At 39.2% G+C, this 20674-nt stretch overlaps 1 protein-coding gene across 3 annotated transcripts in view; it reads left to right on the top strand.

Moving 5' to 3' along the window:
• The window catches only part of FER (FER tyrosine kinase), a 363406-nt gene extending 343045 nt beyond the window's left edge, over window positions 1–20361 (top strand). For all 3 annotated transcript variants that reach the window (XM_019484266.2, XM_059724955.1, XM_059724956.1), the window contains 2 exons: window positions 5408–5530; window positions 9245–20361. In XM_019484266.2, the coding sequence (XP_019339811.1) occupies window positions 5408–5530; window positions 9245–9387 (266 nt within the window). In that variant the 3' untranslated portion in view covers window positions 9388–20361. The remainder of the gene's footprint in view (window positions 1–5407; window positions 5531–9244) is intronic.
• Window positions 20362–20674: the final 313 nt, after the last annotated feature.

The following is a 20674-nucleotide window of genomic DNA, read 5'->3' as shown; positions in this document are numbered from 1 at the left end:
TAAAGGAACAAACAGTTAAAACTTGTCAGTGTAAATAAAGTTGTGTCAGTCCAATTACGGCTATGTATTATACTTCCAGAGGTAAGATTTCCTTTTCCTTGCAATAAACATTTTCCCATCCACAAAGCAAAAGTCAGAGTACTAAAATGCTACTGATTTAACAATTATTATGCCTGTGTAATTAATAATGCTTAGCAAGCAGCTAAATCATTGCAGTTGGCTACCAAGTCTTTCATCCAAAAATAATCATTAGCAACATGAGCATGAGGTTCCTCAGAATTATGGTGGTGATTGTTTTAGCTTTATTCAGAAAACTGGAGATAATTTTAACACCCTAAAAACTCAATTACATAAATCCTGGAAGAAGAGGTTTGTAACTGATTTTATGTATTTTAAAACTTGTAGTTTTAACCTGCAATTATATGCATCATTCTGGTGTTGTCTTGAAAATAAATAAAATGGTGCTATTTGTGGGTGGAGGGAAATGGCCCATAACATGATGGGTAATAGCTTGAGAACAAAAATAGAAAAAGCCAGATTGGGCTCTTTTTTAAGTGAAATTAGAAAATATGTTCTAATTAGGAAAAAGGCAGTTAAGTAGTATGTGAGCTGGAAGTTGGTGCTTGGCTTGTATGTGTGTCATGCACAGGGATCCTGGTTTTCTCTGATCAAAAATCACAAATTCTCTGATTAAACTCCCCCCCCCCACCCCAACCCCCTGCTGCCAAAATCCATGTTTTTCCATGATTAAAATGAAATCTCTCTCTCTGTATGTAATAGGTGAACACAATGTTTTATTGATATATTTATAATTTTAAAGCAATGTGGAAGCCTGCCAGTGCCTCAAACACTATAATAAAATACATTCTAAATACATATAAATTTTGGTGTTTGATTTTGGGTTTTTTATCATGGAAAATCAGAGCTCCCACTGCCCTCTTCACTCACCAGGACTCAGGTCCAGCTACAGCACTGGCTTTGTCGTGCCGAGCAGCCCTAATATGCTGATGCACTGCCCATGCCATTTCCCCTTACTCCTGACCCACAACCTCCTCACTTCTGTTGGTGCCTCTCACTCCCCACCCCACTCCCACACCCCTGCTGATGCCCCTTACCCCCCACCCATAGCCGCCTAGGACCTGCTGGTGCCCCTCACTCCCTACCCACAGCTCTCCCCCCCACCCCCCCACTGGTGCCCCTTACTTCCCACAAATAGCCCCCTGGGCCCTGCTGGTGCCCTTCACTCCCCACCCGCATCCCGCTCCCTGCCGGGGCCCTGCAATCATGCATTCCAGCTCCAGGCCTCAAGCCTGGAGCCCCATGCACTGCCTTCGCTGGGCAGCACCCCCAACCCTGCCAACTCCATCCCTCACTACACTATGGGGGGCTCAATTCCCCCTCCCTGACCACCAGACTTACCTGTTGGGAGCTACTGTCTAGGCTGCCTGGTGGCCACGTGCATGCCTATAGCACCCCTGCCTGGTCGCCCTCCTCCTGCTCCCCCCTGCCCCTTGCAGACTGAAACTCTGTCAGTCTGCAAGGGGAAACCCACCATTTCCTGTTTTTCTCCTCTAAATGAGAAAATCCAGATTTTTCTCCTTAAAATGAAAAAAATCTGGGTTTTACTGAGTTTTTTCTGTGGCAAATGGAAAATCTGGATCCTTGGCCATTTATAAACTGTTTTTGAGTAATAAGCTGTATTGCGAGCCATAATTCTTTGATTCACAGTATGGCTCCTATGAGTAAAATTCACCCATTTGTAAAGAGCCATCTTATGACCTGTTCATCATGCTTGAATGCCATTTAACCCACAAAATAGGGTCCAAGTAAGGTATAAGCAGTCCTTGCACTACGTCCTGTACAGCACTGAATTTAGCAGCATGAGGATAGAAGTTTTCCCTCTGGAAAATCATTAACATGCTGTTTAAAGGGCATCTACCCTTGGTTATTGTATGTACTGAGAGATGCTTTTTTGTTGCTGCTGCTCAGGTTGCAGAACTGTTACTGTTTTGTGCATTCATTCAGTGTGGAAATGTAGGTCTTTCTGTTTGTTTTAATTTTATGAAGTATTTACATTTATTCAGTAGACAGTAAAACATAAAATCATTACTATGCTGCTGCAAAAAGGGAGAGACCTGGCAGCTTGTCAGGTACATAAAAAGTAGAGAATAGGGATACAACCTGCTACCAACTAATAAATAGATTTTGGACAAGTACAAATGTCATATTGTTACTGGAACTAAGCTTGGTCTCTTCAATTGATCTCATTTTATGGTGAAACACTGCTGAAATACAGAAAGGAAATGATTGACAAGTCTTTGTGTATTCAGTGAAATATGAAATGAATGAAATATGGACTGATTTACAGATGAGCTTGCAATTTCCACTGTATTCAGTAAAAATTATTGGCGCAACACCTCTGATTATCAGGCCATTTGTGCATATGTACTAGCATAGCTTTTTAACAGCATTAAGGTTAGTCCAAAAAATACATTAGTTTAAGGCATGCGATCTTGCAAAGAAATCACAAGCTTATCCCAGTAATACCCTATTTCTGAACATGCTTCTTCAGTGTTAGGATGAATGGGAGACTTCCATTATTTTGTTGCTCTTCTGCTCGCATTTGCTACTCTCCCTGCCTTTCAGTAGAGTAGAACACAGAGCTTTATTCCACTTAACAGATTAGTATTTGGAAGACAGTGAGTAAATACATTCCAAATTAGTTTGAAGTGAACTTACTTACTTAGCAATATTTATATTTTAAAAATGTAATTTGGATTGTTTCCAAACATATTTGGCTTTTCAGACTTTTGATAAAGTCACAAAAGTTGCTTATCAGCCAGGTATCCAACATTACAAAACTATCAAAGATGTTCTCACTCCTTTCAGCATTGTTCAAATACGCGATACAAAGGTGCACAGCTTGCTGTTTAGTTGAAAATTGCATATAAGATGTGTTTAAATGACTGCAAGTATATGCAGGGGTTTTTTTAGGCATCAGGAAGAAAAAATGGAGCAAAAATTAACAAGGATCCACATCTTTGTGTGTCAGTCAACATGTTTATCACATTTTTACTGTGGGAAGAGGGGCAGCAATAATATACCATGTAAAGTTTCTATGGAAATGGAGAAAAGCTTTTTTTTAAATAGCTTAAAAATTGTATATTCCGAGATTAGTCAGGAAGTTCCTAGAGTTAAACCCCATTACTACTGAATTTAGCTAGAGTTGTCACTAACTTCAATAGGACTAGGATTTTCCCCCCATTGTTTTCATCTGGGGTTGTGTGACTAAAATCAGTGTTCAGCGTTTAAAAGAAATACTCTGAAAAGCATCCAGTAAAATTATACACACAGGCAAAAGTGTGTTCCTTCTACACTTACAATGTTGGTGCTCTTAAAAAAAAATGCATACCATATATATTTGTTTAATGTGATCATCCACTATAATTCTTTTCACTTCTTTATACAGCTAATAAATAATCATATATATAAACAGCATGCCCTTTCTCTGCCCAGATATCATCATACTGAGAAAGTAATTGACTCTTCTAAACTTGTACTTTCTTAAGAAACTAATTACTTGTAACTTGTATCCACTGAATGACTTTAATGAAAAGTGTTAAATTACTGGATGCCAAACTCTGAAGAGAGTTGATATACAGACAAGAAAACTAATCTTACCACCAGCAGCACAGTGAATGTCCATAATTACTGCCTACTAGGCAGGCAAGCTAATTTAACACAGCTGGAAATGATATTTAGTTTAAGTGCAAACCAAACTTCCTGACGTCAGAACAGTTAACACAGCCCCAACTGTCACTATCATTTACATGTACTTCATTTGAGCTGTAAAAAGAAAAACATATCCTAGGTTTAAAATAATAATCTGTATGCATCGGCAAGACACAGCAGTCCTGAAAATGGGGCAGAGCAGGAGTGAGGAGCAAGATGCACACAAAAAAAAGAAATGGTGTGTTAAAATGTCAAGAGCTGATTACCAGTGCACAAGTATATGCAGATTTTCCTGTGGCAAAAGACCCCAAACATTTTATTGTGTAGTAGTGCTCTTAGTACTAGACCCATATGTGCATTTTTAAGAGACTCTTGTAAATATATTGTTTGTTTTATGATGTCATAATTGTCATATTTCTGTATTCACTTCCTTGCTCAAGCTTGCTTTTTAGATGGGAATCCACACAGGGAAAACAGAGGCATTACAGCCTTTGACCACTGTAATGACACTGTCTCTAAGCTCCCAAGAGCTGTCTCTTTCTCCACAGAGCATCAGAAGTCTAACCACAGCCTTTCTTTAACCTGGGGCTTCAGGAACAAAACTATTATTGTATTTAAAGCACAATTTAAGTTTCATTAGTAAAAATTGTAGGCCAAAATTTTCAAAAATGATTAGTGATTTTGGAGTGTTTTAATTCAGTTTAATGTAGTTCAAACACTGGGAAAATGCCCTATTTTCATAGGATGGTTTTTTACCAGTTTTGACAAATAGGTCCCTTATTTTAGGTTACTTTAGGAGAGACACTCAAAAGCACTTCTGAAAATGTTGGCCTTTTTATTTTATAAACAGGCAACTGTGGGGAAAACTGCTTCTCTATACTTGATATGGTTTAATGGATCTTTAAATTTCAAATTTCAAGGGTGATAAGAGAGGTTGCTTTCATTTTTCTCAATGATAAAGTACCCACTGTCCAAAAGAAGGCATGTGTGGATTGGTGGCTTTGTCACAGTAAAAAGCCACTCTCAGACACTACAAAAACCCTATTCCAAGAGCTGTTTAGTGTAGTGCTGATTCATAAAAAAAAAAAAAAAACACTTTGGCCTGACAGCATGCTTTGTCACATTTAGAAGATCTTAATAACAGCTATGCCAATTTTAACTTCTTTCTGAACACTAATTTTATTTTATGTATTTATTTGATTTATGTGCTGCATTCCATTTAATTGCTCATTAAATTACTGATTGTCATGTTCCATTGGGAATTGAAAAAGGTTAGTTGGTTAAAAAAACAAAGTATTCACAGAGTTCAGAAACACTGAGAGTTTAATCTTTTCCCTTCTTTCCTTTCAAAGGTTACTGGACATTAGGGAAAAGGAGATCTTGATTCATCAGGAAAACAAAATAGCAGGAATCCAATCATTTGCATTTTCTTAGCCGTGTGCCCTGCATAAATCTCTATATCTAATAACAGAGCTGTCCATCAAATCCTAGAACTTGTATATGGTTTCTAAATATTTGGTCTTCAATTAATTGGCTGCTAATCACTTGAAATCTGAGAACGTGTGTTCATTAAAAGCTACAGTTCAGTTATTACACTTAATCTCACAAAATGGGTAATGTTAGCCATGCAAGAAATGTATAATCTCTTTATATTACCCATTTTTCCTTCCTTTAGGGAGATACACTTCTGAGAGTGATGTGTGGAGCTTTGGGATCCTTCTGTGGGAGACCTTCAGTCTAGGAGTGTGTCCATACCCTGGAATGACTAATCAGCAAGCACGAGAACAAGTGGAGAAAGGTAATTGTTGTGGCTGTTATTTATAGGATGCCATCTTATGCTGGGTACTTTATAGATCTGTAGGAAGACCATGTCTCTAATCCAAATAGACAACATCTGAATGGAGAATGGGAAGTAGTGACAGACTGATTAAGTAACATTAGCAAATGTCATGTTAGTTCCAAAATAGTGTTGTCTGATTTTGTTTTCATTATTGGATGTTTAGCCATCTAATTTATTAGGAACCTCCGGTGAGACCTGGGGCTTATGGGCTTCTTGTAAAACAGTGAATTGAGTAGTACTAGGAAGAGAAGGTAAAGGCCTGGTTGATTTAGTCAGGGAGGGGCTCCAAGTATCAGAGCATCAGGGAAATGATGAGAATGAAAGGAATACATAAAGGGGTTAGTTGAACACACTCTTATCAAAAAAGCTGGTGTCAGTTTCAAAACGTGGAGACTCCTGTTGTCCACATCTTCTTTTAGTAAAACTTTTGCATTTGGCCAAAATTTTATATAAAAAATGGCCCAGAGACGCTCCAGTCAAATTGGCCCAAATAGCGAGTCCTTAGTTTTTTATTTTATAAAGTGATTAAAAGCCTCTTATTACAAACATAAACACTTTTGTCTAGAATATTTGGTCCCTGAGTTCCTCTTTCCTGGTGACATTGTTAAACATTTTCCTCCATCACATTGTACTTTACCATGCGACCTGTATTGACATAATTGGGTGTTATTTTCATAAACATAGACTTTATATGGTTCCAAGTTTTTAAAACTATCATTTGACCTAGAATGTGAGTTGATTGCTGACTGAAGACCTGATTGAGTGAAAAAGATCCACAGCCACATGAGATGCTGTGTTATGACAGGCAAAGGCTAGAGGTACAGCAAAACCAAAAATATCACTGCTGCATATCAGTGTCACAAAATTGCTTAAGCAGAGAACTTATAAAAAAAAAAAAGCCCTGCTTCCTGTCAGGTATAACTGCTAAGTCTTGAGATTCATCCGTGTTTACATCCAGAAATATGGAAGTGACTGACAACAGGCCCAGCAGAAAAGATATAGATGTTATCTGTGGCAGTAAAATATTCTTGGCTGTTCAACAACCCTATTCATGGGCTTTTTTTAAAAAGGGTCACTGCTCTGCACCAGGGGTGTTTCCCTCATCCCACCAGATACAGGGTTTTATTTTGGAAGTAGTGAGGGGGAAGATCTAGGGAGATTTCTTGGTCCCTAGCTGACTCTCCCCATTTATAGCTCCACCACTGGGAGCCTGCTTTAGGTTTTTAACTCCCATAAAAGTTTACATTGCATGAACAAAGCTTTTAGAAGCTGGGAAAAGTACACTTGTGACCACAGAAGTATCTATGATTACTCTTAAGGGGAGAGGTGTTGTTCTAGACAGGGAACAGCGCTCAATCTTGAAGGGCTGTCAACTGGGGAAACTGCTTTGGGCTGGATAAGACCTTACTGAAGCTATTTCTTAAGCCCCTTTGATTATAGGAACATAAGACTGGAAGGGTCTCTTGAATCCAGTCCCTTGTGTTCACAGGCAAAATTTACCCAAGGATTCCTCAACATGACTGCTTTAAACTTCACACCCAATTATAAAGCACAATACCCCCAAAAACCCTGTACATGCTGTAAGTAAGAGCAGAGGAGATGAGGACACGGCCAATCCACTGCCACTGTGGGGACAGAGAAACCATTGATTAATATATGCCTAGAAGATCCCAGGGAGAGAACTGGTCCCTATGCTACAGTGGAAAGTAACTGCTCAGCCTCCCTCGCCCGTTCCATGCAAATTCTGGTGATTTGTGACCCTAGTCAAAAAGCAAGACTGTCTAGCCAGTGAGTTTTTTTTAATACAGGCAAATGAATGACCTCAGTCAACCCCTCACGCTCCCTTTCTTAACTGTTGAGTAACATTCATGACGGAAAAATCATTCCTTCCTGTCCCCCCAGCAAAAGCTCTGAAACATAGGCTTGCCAGACTCAAAAAGAGATTACCATATTTACCTGAATGTGGGATGTGCCCCACCCCACATTATTAGATTCTATATATGAAAAATTTACAGATTTGTTATAATTTTCCAGATATAGAATCTAAGTATTGGAGGGTTGTCTTGAATCTCTCTCCCCCCAACACACACACATGTGCACACACTGCAACAGCAAGGAAAGTAGTGCCAGGGGGAGGAGTCGGGCAGCCCCCTTGCCCTCTGCCCCACCTATTTCTTCTCCCTGCAGCCTTCTTCCCCCCCCCCCACCTGCACCCCCCAACCCCAGCTCTCCACAGCCTCTGCCCCTCCTTCCACTCCCTCCAGTATCTGCTTCTTCCCTCCCACCCCCTTGTGATCATCAGGCACTGCTCGGGCTGCTCCGTCCCAGAGCACAGCCCTTGTCCAGCCAAGCAACAGTGTCAGTGCTTCTTATTGGCAAGACAGAGGAAGGAGTTTCCATGTGCTCCTGCCTGGGAGAGACCAGAGCCCAAGCCAGAGCCGAGCTGGGCCTGACACTAAAGCTGCGGGGGGAGGTGGGGCTGCTGTGCGTCTGACTCTGACCCAGGATCATGGTCGGAGTCAGAGCTGCAGTAGCAGCCGCCACTGCCACCTCCCCCCTCTGCTTCATATGTGAATATGAGATGGGAGGCTTTTTTACCCATGCTCATGGGGGGGGGGGGGGCTGGGGCTTATCTTATATTTGAGTATATATAATATCTTTTGAGTAAGTATTGGAGAGTAGAAGCTATACAACTAGTTTTAATCTACAGTCTGCAACATCTTTACAATAAAATAAAAGGAAAATAAACCTCAAATTCCCGACTTGCTGTACCTACATAGCTATGTTCTGTTTTAAAACAAGAAAACAAATAAATTGGTAGCAATGCCTAGATGTACAGGGTTGGACCTGCCATGTAGACACTCGAATTAACTTGCCATGCAGCTCATCCTGCTGCTCATGCTGAAAAACTATACATTAGCGAGGACAAGCATCAGCAGTTAAAGAGCTGTCCTTTCTCCATGAGCTACAGCACATAGCTTATATTGTCCATGCCTTAGACTACAGTCGGTCTTTGACTAATGAGCGAACATAGTGAAAATATAGTGGAAGATGGCAAATAGTAGAAACGGGAAAGGGCCGTGAAAAAAGAACAGAGTAAAGATGTAAGAGAGAGACTACAGTAAAATAAGAGGCAGTTGAAAGGGTATTTCTCTCTCCAAAATAAAAAAGAAGAAATGAGGAATGTCAAGAGGAAATAAAGGAGAAAAATGACAGGAGGAGATGTAAGGGTAGGAAAAAAATTAAAAGCATCAGAAAAGGGCAACAGGGAAATTCATATTTTTTTATGGTAAGTTTATTTTAATTTATTAATGACTTCCCAAAATAGAAACTCAAACAAAGAGAAGCTGGCAGGAATTTTCCTAGGAAATGGGGGAGCAAAGCTTCAGATAAATTATAGCTGTAGGTGGTGCGAGGCCTATAACAGAAATTCAGCCACTGTTGGTATCTGCGGTTTAGTTTGCTGGCCAAGAAACTAAACATAGTACGAAATGTCTCCATAATGTGTCCAGTTTATTCATAGACAGTATGTAAATTCTGTATGTAGTGACCTTAGGGAACTCGCCTTCCTCATTTTAAATTATGGATCCCCGTATTTCTTTTTTTTTTATTTGTTCAATTTATACTACTTTTGCAGTACTGGTTTTTTTCCCTTTTATCTTTGTGTGTCAGGATATCGAATGTCAGCACCTCAGAAGTGCCCAGAGGAAATATATAAAATAATGCAGAGATGCTGGGACTACAAACCCGAAAACCGACCAAAATTCAATGAGATTCAGAAAGAGCTGTCTGCAATCAAAAAAAAAGTGACATAGTGATTAAGTAGTGCCAAACTCGACTTACAGGACTTTATTTTCCAGCAAAGTAATATTTTTCCCTCATAAACACTTTGCGTTTCTACCACATTACTTGCAATATTCTTCTGGGTTACTTTTTAAAATTAACTGTGTTTTATATATATGTAATGTGCCATCTTGGAAAATGTCTTAAGCCTACGTTAAAGCCGTAGATGATTTTGCCAAGCACTATGTATCCAGTCACATTAATAGTGTCATGTAGGATTTGTGTAAATAGAAAAGCCCATATTATAGATTTATGGGACTGTGGCTCCTCTATTTTACAGTCATTAACTGCTAGTGACATTTCTCAAACCTTTTCTACTTCACACTATAGTCTCAATCTGCTATCCCTGTCACAGATATCGGCGCCAGTGGCGCTAAAAACTTGGTGGCTGTGCCATGTGTCTGAAAGCCTTAAATCTGAAGGCACAGCTTTTTTGTAGTATTTCAGTTAGGAACTTTATATTTGTAAAATTCTTTCTGCGACTGGTATTTTCAAATGATATACTGCTTTCAGAGGGAATATCTGAAGATTCTGGATATGCACATATTCTGTTTAAACAATGAAATCCAAAACTGTGTGTAGTATACTGTTCACATCAATTACAAGGGCATCCTTAGATTACTGTTACATTTAGGTTACTGTTGCTTCCAAGTCATGGGAAATATTTTTAACTTTGGACATTACTTAATTTTGTCATGGAAAAAACAGCAGTTTATCAGGAATCAATCTGCACAGATCACCTTTGCAATGGGCCAGCTTTTTTCTACAAGGCTAACAACCAGCCTGAGTAATATGTATCTGTCAGGAAATATGGCAAATCTTCTGCCTTCTGAAATACAGGTAGCAGCAGACATAGTTGTTTTTGAATGTGCATGTGTAGAAATGCTGTCAGCAAGGAGCAGGTTTGAGAACAACAGTGGCACATAATGATAGTAACCAGTAGCATTGGTTTTTTTAAATGAGTAAAGGAAAGTGAACTGCCAGATTAGCTTTCAGAGGTTTTTTGATGTGTTTCTGAAATTTCAAACAACTGATGTTCCTTTTCTGTATGCAGGCAGTCAGTAAAAGGATGTGTATAAAAAAAAAAAGAGGAAAGTAAGTACATTCCATGCATACTGTCCAAAGAAAAAGGCCACTGCTCAATATCAGAATTTTTTTTTCCCCGAATGAAACCAAAACAAGGAAATGTCACCTTTTTTCAGCCTCTGGCAGGCTGAACAAAACATAGGTAGAAACAGTCTATAGAACTCTTTCTTTGTTATGTTGGAAGTGGAAGATTTTTATATTCACACTATTAAGGACAAAAAAAATAACATTCCTATAACAGCAAAAGACAAAGAAGTCTGTAGGGAAAAGGCACAAATGGTTTGCTTCTGAAGTTATAGATAACAGAGAATCTTTTTTGAGCCTCTGCAGAAATGGGCCTAAGCCACTGTGCCCTAATCTGACATGCCTAAGATTTTGATGTAGGTCCATCTCTAATAATTAAGCAATTAGCAGAACAAATGAAACCTCATTTGGGGCTGTCATTAGCCCTATTCCATTTGTACAGTGGGACTAAGATGTAGTCTGTGGCTGCATTATATTTTATTTCTATTATGGTGACTTTTCTGTTGGCCAGAGCACAATTTCTGCTCTTCAGCGTGAATTTGTGGTAGTACTGAGTGGTAATTTTGAAGGGGCTTTGTGTGGCTGAAATATTTGTAGTCTAGGAGAGTTTCTGTCCATATCTATTGCATTAAATTTAGCGTCCAAATAAAACAGGGTATCAGCATGCTAGACAACACTCCCTTCATTTTAGGTGGAATTGTTAGCAATCTAATTCAGGTAATGAGGAATGCTTCCTGCCTTTCTAAAATGGGTTTGTTCTGGGGGCAAAGGAAAGCAATGCACAGAGGAAAAAAGAGTAGATCAAAAATAAGGAAATACGAGTGGCACACATTTATTGTTATAATTTTTTTTTTTTAATGCAGGGCACATTTCATTAGCACTGCAGTCAAACTTGGCCAAAAGGTATCATCCTAACTACAAGGAATAAACAGTCTTTGGACAGTTAGCATGTTTCTAAATGTTATACGAACAGTGTGCCTTAAGTCATTGGTATGCTTGTGCAAATGCAAGTGCATAAATATTAAGAAAAGTGCAACACCCCCCTTTGAGGAGGAATCCAAGACTCAAATTTGTGATTCACGGAACTGCAGGACCCAATCTATGCACTCACTCATGTCTACAAGTAAGGACAAGAATGTATTCTCTTTTACAGACAGCATTTGTAACATTTCTCCTAAAGGTTAATATTCTTTTTCTATGAAAGAAAATATATTATTTCTTAAAGAACTCTACCTGTACCCAACCTTTCAGCAATAGAATGGCTATCTTGTCTTAATTAAATTAACAAGGCACACAGTTCTGATCCTTGTGCACAAATGTAAAGGATAAAAACTGTATTCATATTTTACTTTTCTAACTGCTAACAATTTGGAATTCATGTTGGACTTCTGCAGAAATTGAATAGCCTTTTTTTCACAACTTGGGACACCCGAAACCTGTATATTCTTTTCCAATGCAGACAGTAATTGGTTCAAAATGAATAACCTTTTGGGAAACTTTCAGGATGAATTCATTGGTATAACTTTTAATGTAGGCACATGTATTTTTCACAAAAGCTTACGTAAATGGTTTTCTTATCAATTCAGTTGTGTTTGTGGCTTAATTTATTTGTCCTGTCTGTCATGTGTAATTATTGGAATGATGTATTATTAGGAAGTGAAATCCATGCCAAATATATGCCTGCAAATTCTGTTTATACTTTGTCCACTTATGGTGGTAGAGACTACAAAAACTTACACCAGAAAAAAGAAAACATGGCAATTTAATGTATGGAAAAGCAGGTGTAGCACTGAAGAACAAGAACCAAAGCTTCAGTTGTCTGCTTTCTGTGTAGTCTTGATGTTTTTTGGAAAAAAGAGGGTTGGTATCTCGCCTTTTAAATGAATTAACCCAATACTGAATTGTTTTACTTTTGTACATAGTTCTTTCTATATTTTGTTACTGCCAAGTTAGGAGTGTCCCCTTTGGAAATATAGTATAATAAGTTTTCACATCTGCATGGTCCCAACTTAAGGGACTCTAGTGGGGTTACTGGCATTCCCTGGTTAACAATCCAAATATTTCCAGTCTTTCAAAATTAACACTGCAAACCCAAAAAAATCAAATCCTCTAAAAATACTGTGAGGTGGAATGGTTTATCCAGGCGTGACTAATATTTTCTTCCTTTTCAAGCACTTATAAAGGAAAGGTACCAGTATCACATTTCATTCCTAGCCTTTAAAAGTAGATTTTTTTTTTTAAAAGCCTGTCAAAGGTCAGCAACGCATGTGAAATTTAAATTGTTTACAATGGCAATTGAGCATTTACAATGAGTCTTAATGCTTAGTTTTGAAATGATCATCCTGGATATTAAGAAGTCCCAAGTGTATGGAGTTGTTTAGCAAGTGCAGTACTGAAAAATGGCATGTTTGAAAACACGATGGAGACCTCTGCCTTCAGCAGATGTGCGCTCTTTCTGTACAAACTGCATTTCACAATATTGATTTTCAGGTTTTTAAATACATAATAAAAAAGCAAAGGCTCCTTTTCAGCAACTGCACTCATTTAGCATTTTTGTTTAAAAACCTGATGTGCATCTTCCAACCGTTTCACAAAATCTGCATCTGTGTTGCTTTATATGCTTTAACACCACTTCATAGGCTGCCTCGGGAAGTACAGCAACAGAACATTGCTTGGCAAACGGTGCTGTTTATAAAATAAACCTCACATTTGTTTGGACAGAAAATAGTCATAAAGAAATGCTAGATTACTGTACCTCACTGATTTTTCCTTCATTTTTCAGCCTTCTGACTCTCTCTCTGATAAACTTCTGTGCTTATTCATCAGATACTTCAAATACATTATGGAAACAAATTACTGTAAAATTACAATTGATGGCATTTTTTCTATTGCAGAGCTATCAAACATATTGGTAAATAGGAGTGTCTGTTCTCAAAATGAGGTGCAGAGAGAAGCCTTGATCACATTTCTAGCAGGATCCAAGGCTCAGAGGTATTCGGTCTGTCTGCTGATTCATGGGAAGCATACTCAGGCTGACACTATATGACATTTTAGCCTTCTTTATTCTGGCCTTTTTTCTGAGATGTTTCCCACTGGTGCAGTTGGCAGTAATAGCAATTGTGGCAGTGTTCACACAGGCTGTCTGCTAACATTCATATACCATATTCCCTGGATGTACTCTGAGCAGGCCTGTCTGACACACTGGTCAAAGCTAGCACTGTCCGTAGGGAATACGTAGCTGGAAAGCGCTTTAGAAGAAAGGCTGGTGTAAATAAAGTGTCAGGTATACCAGCCCTCTGGCTGTTAAGTGGCCACAATCTTCTGTGACATGCTGGGCAACTGGTGAGAATGGATGGCTGTCACAGGCAGTAACAGCACACAGGGTAAAGCATCAGGAAAAAAGGAAATTATTTTAATAGAAAGAAGATTCTTCCTTTTTAGTCAGTCTTATGCATTAGTACTGGAACAGTTATGTAAATGGATTTGTCACGTTTTTATTACTCTTTCGGCTATTTTAAAGGCAAGCGGTTCATGCTTAAAGAGGTCGGAGTCATTACAATTTCATAAAGCACAGGAGGCCTCTTTTATTAAACAGGTTTAACCCGTTTTGTGATTACAGTACACAGTCTGAGAGCTACACTGTGGCGTAAGCCACGGCTGGCAGAGGGGCAGTTCTGTGGGGAAGATTCCTTGGAAGCAGTCCTGTTGATTTAGCCAGGATGTCTTTAAGAAAATGTATAGCAATCTAGGATGCAGCGTGTGCTGTCCCCTTGTCGCATGCAGCCACCTAGCAGAGCCCCTTCCCTTTGCATACTCATGCAGTCCTTGCATACCTTACAGATGAGGGAGTGAGGAAGGATCCTTCAGGTCTGCAGTATTAAAGTCCTTTACCTAAGTTCAAGGTCTGTACAAGGAAAAATCCCAGAGTTTCCATTACAAGGAGACCTTTGCAGATCTCTACTCTAGAAAAAGAGCTCTTAAAGTATAATGGCATCATGCGACTCCTAGCTCAACTATGGCTTGAATGGGATTGATAATCTTTTGGCTCTAGACCTCCCCAGCCATTTGTACTGAGAGAGAAGGATTAGAGACACTGGTGACTAAGCCTCTGGTTGCCTAATAAAGGTTTGATGACCTTTTTTCTCATTGCTTTGTCTTGTCAGTTTAAGCTATATGAACCTAATAAATATAGGTATAAACATTTCTGCTAACTATTCCTAGTTTTCCACTGGATAGGTCAAAAATGATCATTTCAATAAAGTCTTTTATTATTTGCATAACTCAGAAGTCACATGTTAAGGATTTTGAGCTAGGAGATTGAATTTCCCAGCAAGCAGGAAGAATAAAAAGAAAAGTCCCTCTACCTGCTAGTCTTCTGAAGCCCTTTTTCTACCATTGAAATAGTGCAGATATCTTTTTTTGGAAGTGCAAGACATGTAGTCTCCAGCCGAATGCTCTCTCTTTAGTACAATGAAGTAGTGCAATATTAAAGAAAATCATTTTCTTCCTTGATTTGAAAGAGAGAAAAGCAGGACAGTTTTTCTTTTTTAAATGACAAGACAGCACAGCATACTAATCTCTACCTTGAAACCCAAAACCAGATTTAAATGCTAGGTTCAATAATTGTGTTGATTGTGTTTATCACCCTGTGGGGCATTTCATGATTGGCCTTTTGGGAACTACAACGTTAATCCAATGCGTTAAGCATCAACTGAAACAGACCTATCACTTTTAACCCTCCAAATAGTGTGGCACTCTGAAGTACCCTGTTTTTGTCTTTGATTTTAGGTTTTGCCAGTGTTTCATTCATAAAGAGCTGCCTCTTCTGCTTTGTTTTTGCTTTTAGCCCTAACAGCTACTGTGGTCCAATTCCCCCTCCATCTCAGTTCTGAACTCCTTTCCCTGTGTGGTCTCTAATCTCCTGGTTTTTAAAAGCCTAGGACATAGCCTGCCCAGGTTGAAGCTAGACACGTGGTATTTTCTTCTCCTGGTTTCTCACCTTGTGGTCTCAAAGAAGCAGAAAAATCAGCAGAAGGTCACACTGCAGATCCCTCTGCTCACATGCCGTTACAGTCCTCTCACTCCCCTTCATGCTGGCAGCATGTTTGTGCAGGGGATGGCTCAGAAACAGCTTGTAAGCATGACAACAAGAGTGCTGTATGCAGTAGCAACACTTCTTTTGAAAAGAGAAAAAGAGGACGATAAAGATTAAAAAAACAAACAGGAATTGCACAAAAATAGTTGTCTGTCCTGGCATCTAATCAACTTAGGTGCTGAAAACATGTGGGGGAAGGAAGATGGATAGTGGAGGAAAAAAACCCAAAAATGTGGGTATGGTTTTTTCCCCAGTGTGTGCCCTGCTACTGAAAAGTCCCCATCCCAACCCACCCCTGCCCCATTGGCTATACCATGTGGACAGAACTTGTGGTCGCTCATGGTAGCATGGTCTCACAGTGCTTCTGGGACTCAGAGAGGTGCATAATTACCAGCCTGTCTGGGGCAGCAGAATCCCTCGAGTTAGCTTTGCTCTCCTTTCTCTGCACATGATGAACCTCTCACCAGTCTAAGAGATCTCTCTCAAGGGCCGATGTGATTTCAGATCATCAGTGCACTTTAGCAGAAAGTTCACATTCTTTAAATTTTCATGATAAGAGTCTACAATTCTGTTTAAATTCCACTTATCTTTGCTCCCTTTAGTCTCACAGAAACTGCCAGATCCATTACTTCCAGAATCCCATTGAGCTCCTTTGCTAAATTGTTCCAGATTCTGTAAAATATTAAGTATTGCTCAGTAGGTAGATGTGCTTTTTCCGCGACGTGAAGAAACAAGTCTTGGCTAGAAGATGCTTGAGATCACAGGACGTAGTCTTTAACTACTATAGGAGCTGGGAGAGCAAATGAAGGCTCAAGATTTCATCTGTAACTGTTGTCTAATTCAAGGTAGTCTGTTCTTTAATTCCCTGAGGAGCTCTGATACTACAAAAATCAACTTTGATTACGTTCTGTTCAACCAATTGTTTAAAAAGGAACAAACACAATCGTTATATGTATATTAAGTTCACTTGTCATTTGAGATTATGAGCATTTGGGGACAACTCAGTATTTCAAATTGTGTATTAAGGGGAAATTCCATTTACAGGTAAATGCAGCAGTTGTCGTCTTGGTAACATCCTGTTGTCCTTCTGTGTATTGTGATCCCATTGAAATACTCTGGAAGGAATTGTGTGTAGAGACAGAGACTGGAGAATTGCCTCTCCAGTTTTGACTTCTTTCACTTCTTTTTCTGGAGATTTCTTATTATTGGCCATGTTTTGAAGGCTGTTCTTCAAATGTAGTATCACATCACTAAGGCAGAGCCTTTGGAACTTTCTAATAAAGGGAGCACTTTTGTTAGTGGTTTTAAAAGAGTTTTGCAAATGGAACTGGAGAACTAATTCAGAATGCTGGCTAGGCAGCAGAGAGGGGATGCAGGCAGTTGCTTTGAAGCTTTTGCTCACTGTCAGAGTATTTCACTTTTGATTTGCAGATCTCTTGCTACCCCTGTGTTTTTCTCTCTTGATCAGCGAGTGTCTATCATGCTAAAATATGCAACAATTTAGTAATATGAATAAAAAGACTGGTAGGAAGCAGGCTAAAACCAGTACACTGATCAGGTGGAAAAAACTTGTGGCTCAGATCATCGTTTTACATACTCCTCCCCTCCACCCCCCCAAACTATGTGCCACATTGCACCTGTAAAAGCAAACAGTTTGCAAACCATTTCAAATCATAAGCTCAATTGGACAGCTTTACATACAGCTGAGCTCAGGAGATGAGTTCCCATTCTGAAAATGCCTGCAGGAGGGCATCAGGCACATTAAGCTCACCTGGCTTCATGAAACATGAACTGCTGCTGGCATGTGGTGCTTGGAGCAATATTTTTAAATGACTGCCATTGTGCTGTTTACAGCTCTGATACAATTTTAGAAGTGGCTGTAAAATATACAGGCTGTCCCATTTTACTGAACTTGAGCCATGCAAGAAGAGACAGAAAAGCACGCTTCCACATTAAAAACCACCAGCAGTTCAAGCCAAGGAGGCTTGTGAAAAGGAAAAAAAGATGATGGACAAGAAAGAGAGAAAAAGATCGCTGTTGGATTATTACTATATACAGAGCGGGATTCTCCATAGCACAGGAAGAGAGCCATCTTAGAACAGCCAGCTCAGACATGTCAGCTCAGTCTTGCTCAAATTGTCAAGACAAAGGGAAGGAGGAACCATTTTACCTGTATGCATGCAGATAAATGCAGAAGCAGAACAAAACTCAAGATTAGGGATATATAAACTACATGCTTGGGACATCAAAAAAAAAAAAAAGATTTGGGGCAAATTCTGTTCTTATGTTAATGTAGTGCAGCCCCATGGCCAACAGCAGGGTGGACCACTATAACATGCCAACAGAATTTGTTTGTAAGATTTCCAGAAGTAACTTCGGCCCCTTCCACCTTCTTCAGAACCTCTCTCCACAATCCTCGTATGCTTCTTGGAGAACTGTTCCTCAAAAACAAAGGCTGAGTTCATCTTTGGTTTCATTTGGCCCAAAATATTCAGAAGTCCCAAAGATAACACTGCAAGTATAAATCACATCCTCAAAGAGACTAGACAGTCCAACTGAACACATAGTCCAGGCTCTGTGATTACTATATGATCTGACTAAAGGCTTCAAGATAACTGGCTTTAATGTGGAAAAGGTGTCCTAGGTAGATGAAATATGCCTGTCCAAGTTTGTCATTACAACATAGATCAGTCTATTCTTTATCCTTAGGGACCAGTGTGTAACTACCAGCGCCTGCCCGCCCAGGGAATCACTTCGCTTCAGTCGCAGCCGACAGACCAATTCCAGCTGATTAACTTTCAAATTTTTCTATTGAACCTCAGTGAGAAAACCTGCTCTTTAGTTAATGCTTCTCAGAACTCTCCAAAACATCCTAATATTCCTGAATCATTGTTTTCCTCCACTTTATTTTAAGAGGCCAGGTTTCCTTACATCACACAGCATAACCTTTCACTTTTCCAACACTATAGTTTTCTTCTCATATTCCAAGGCTTGCAAGCTTAGATGTGTGGCATTTTAGTCCATCCTTCGCTAACTGACTGATTTTTTTTTTTTGAACACTTGGAACAAGGCTTTATAGATTTACCTCAGCAGGTGGACCAAATACCAGCAGGCAAATACTGATCTGTAACAGTTTTGATTAAAAGCATTACATAGCATTTGATTAAGTGGAATTAAATCTAATTAACAAGATTTTATTTCAAGTACGTCACTGTTTCTTGCACCCAAATTTGCATTAACGGGTAAGTGGGATTTTCTTGACAGTCACTGATATTATTAATTTGAGTAACCTTTGATGCTTCTTTGTTGGGTAAAACAGCACCCTTGCTCCTCTGGAATGCTAGAGAAGCCAAATCAAGGTCCTGTGCGACATTCGGACGTGGGGAGCTCAGGATGTCTCAGCGTTTCTGGTGGGATCCCTCTATTGAATTCCCTGCATCCACTAGGGATGTGCATACCACCCACTACAGAACCTGGACAGGGCCCTATTCCATGCCCGCTTACAGCGCTAGACCACTGCATGTGCTCAGGGGTATTAGTGACAGCATTTTGCCTGCATCTTATACAGATACACAAGGAATGAGATGCAGAAGGCCCCTTCCCTTTACCTTGGACTCTGCTGTGCCACAGTCTCCAGTGGTTCCTCCAGAGAAACACCAACTAGAGAAAATACCTTCAATGGGAATTTGTTCTGTATGATATTAGCTGTAATAATGGCTAAATAACCCATATCCTCCAGTGCGTTCCCCACACAATAATGGACTTCAGCTAGGAAGATGGCTTAGGAGTAAAGAAATCTAATAGAGGAGGACTCGGGGGTTTCTGCTTCGACATTGTGTTGTCACAAAGGCATAACCCAGAAAGTAAGAGAGTCTGAAAAGAAGCAGCCTGATTCTTATTTATTCTAAAAACATCTAGGAAAGCCACAACACATATTATGTCTTTTAGTTAGTGAGTCACCATCCCTGCTAATAAAGCAATTGCACAGAAAAGTCTAGAAGAGGCATCTAAAAAAGATGCATCAACTGACAGTTGTTGGGAGCACTATTTTTCCAATTATGTTTGCTAATTTTTCTTCTGTATACCTGAGTGAGGAGCTGGGGGTGAGGGAAGGATGGGACATGGAAAGGAAGATTCACTGACATACAGTATATGGCAGTATGCTAGACTTTTGACACCTGTAGCCTTGAGTAGGGTACTGATGTAATTTTCAACCATTAAATGTATTTAGAACTTTTTTTGTTTAGTGCCAAAGTATGTACCAGCAAGTTTAATATCAGGTTAAGCACTTTCTATGCTCTTTGTTCTTTAAAAATAATATATTTGTAAAATAGATAATGCATAACACTGGAAATGGGTGCTTCTTCCCAAAAGTGCATGTGTTAAGAAACAAAAATGGGGGGGAAGCCTTTTGTAGGTATTTCTGGCTGTTTAACGAGTCTGAAAATGGCAGATCCATAACACAGTTTAATTGTCTATCCTTTATAATTTTATTATTATAGGTCTGCATTTTAACTCTTATTTATTTGCCCATTTTAATATACATGAAAATAACACCTTTGGACTTAAGCTAACATTGTTTTTTAATTTTTTTTCTATTACAAAATGGGAGTTGACTGCTCTTGTAAACTGCAGGCTGGTTTTTAATAGTCTCCTGTCTTTTCTGATGGACCAATTACCACTAATGAGTCTGCAGTTCTCTTTTTTACTGTATTCTTCCAATAAATGTAGAATATTTGTAGCAGGTTGTGTGCGTCTCTCTCTCTCTCTCTTGTTTGATATCTAAATGTTTATATTTCTTCTTTTGCTCTTTTAGATAAATATAAATGAAAATGAGGGAGGATTATCTCTAAAGGAATATCCATCATAGAGATAGTACAATGCATAATATCCACTTCAGTCATTAAGTTGATATGACTTCTTATGGCAACATCTGAGTTTGCTTCCCATAAATCCAATAACCACTGCACTGCCTTGGACACTTCCTGTTAACAACCATGTTTCACATTTTACTGTATGGCATCTAGGCATAATTTATTTTTTTTATTATGAGC

The sequence above is a fragment of the Alligator mississippiensis genome, chromosome 3 (assembly GCF_030867095.1).
Source record: "Alligator mississippiensis isolate rAllMis1 chromosome 3, rAllMis1, whole genome shotgun sequence".
Taxonomy (NCBI): domain Eukaryota; kingdom Metazoa; phylum Chordata; order Crocodylia; family Alligatoridae; genus Alligator; species Alligator mississippiensis.
The sequence above is the reverse complement of the archived record's forward strand: the minus strand, read 5'-3'. Positions and strand labels throughout refer to the sequence as shown.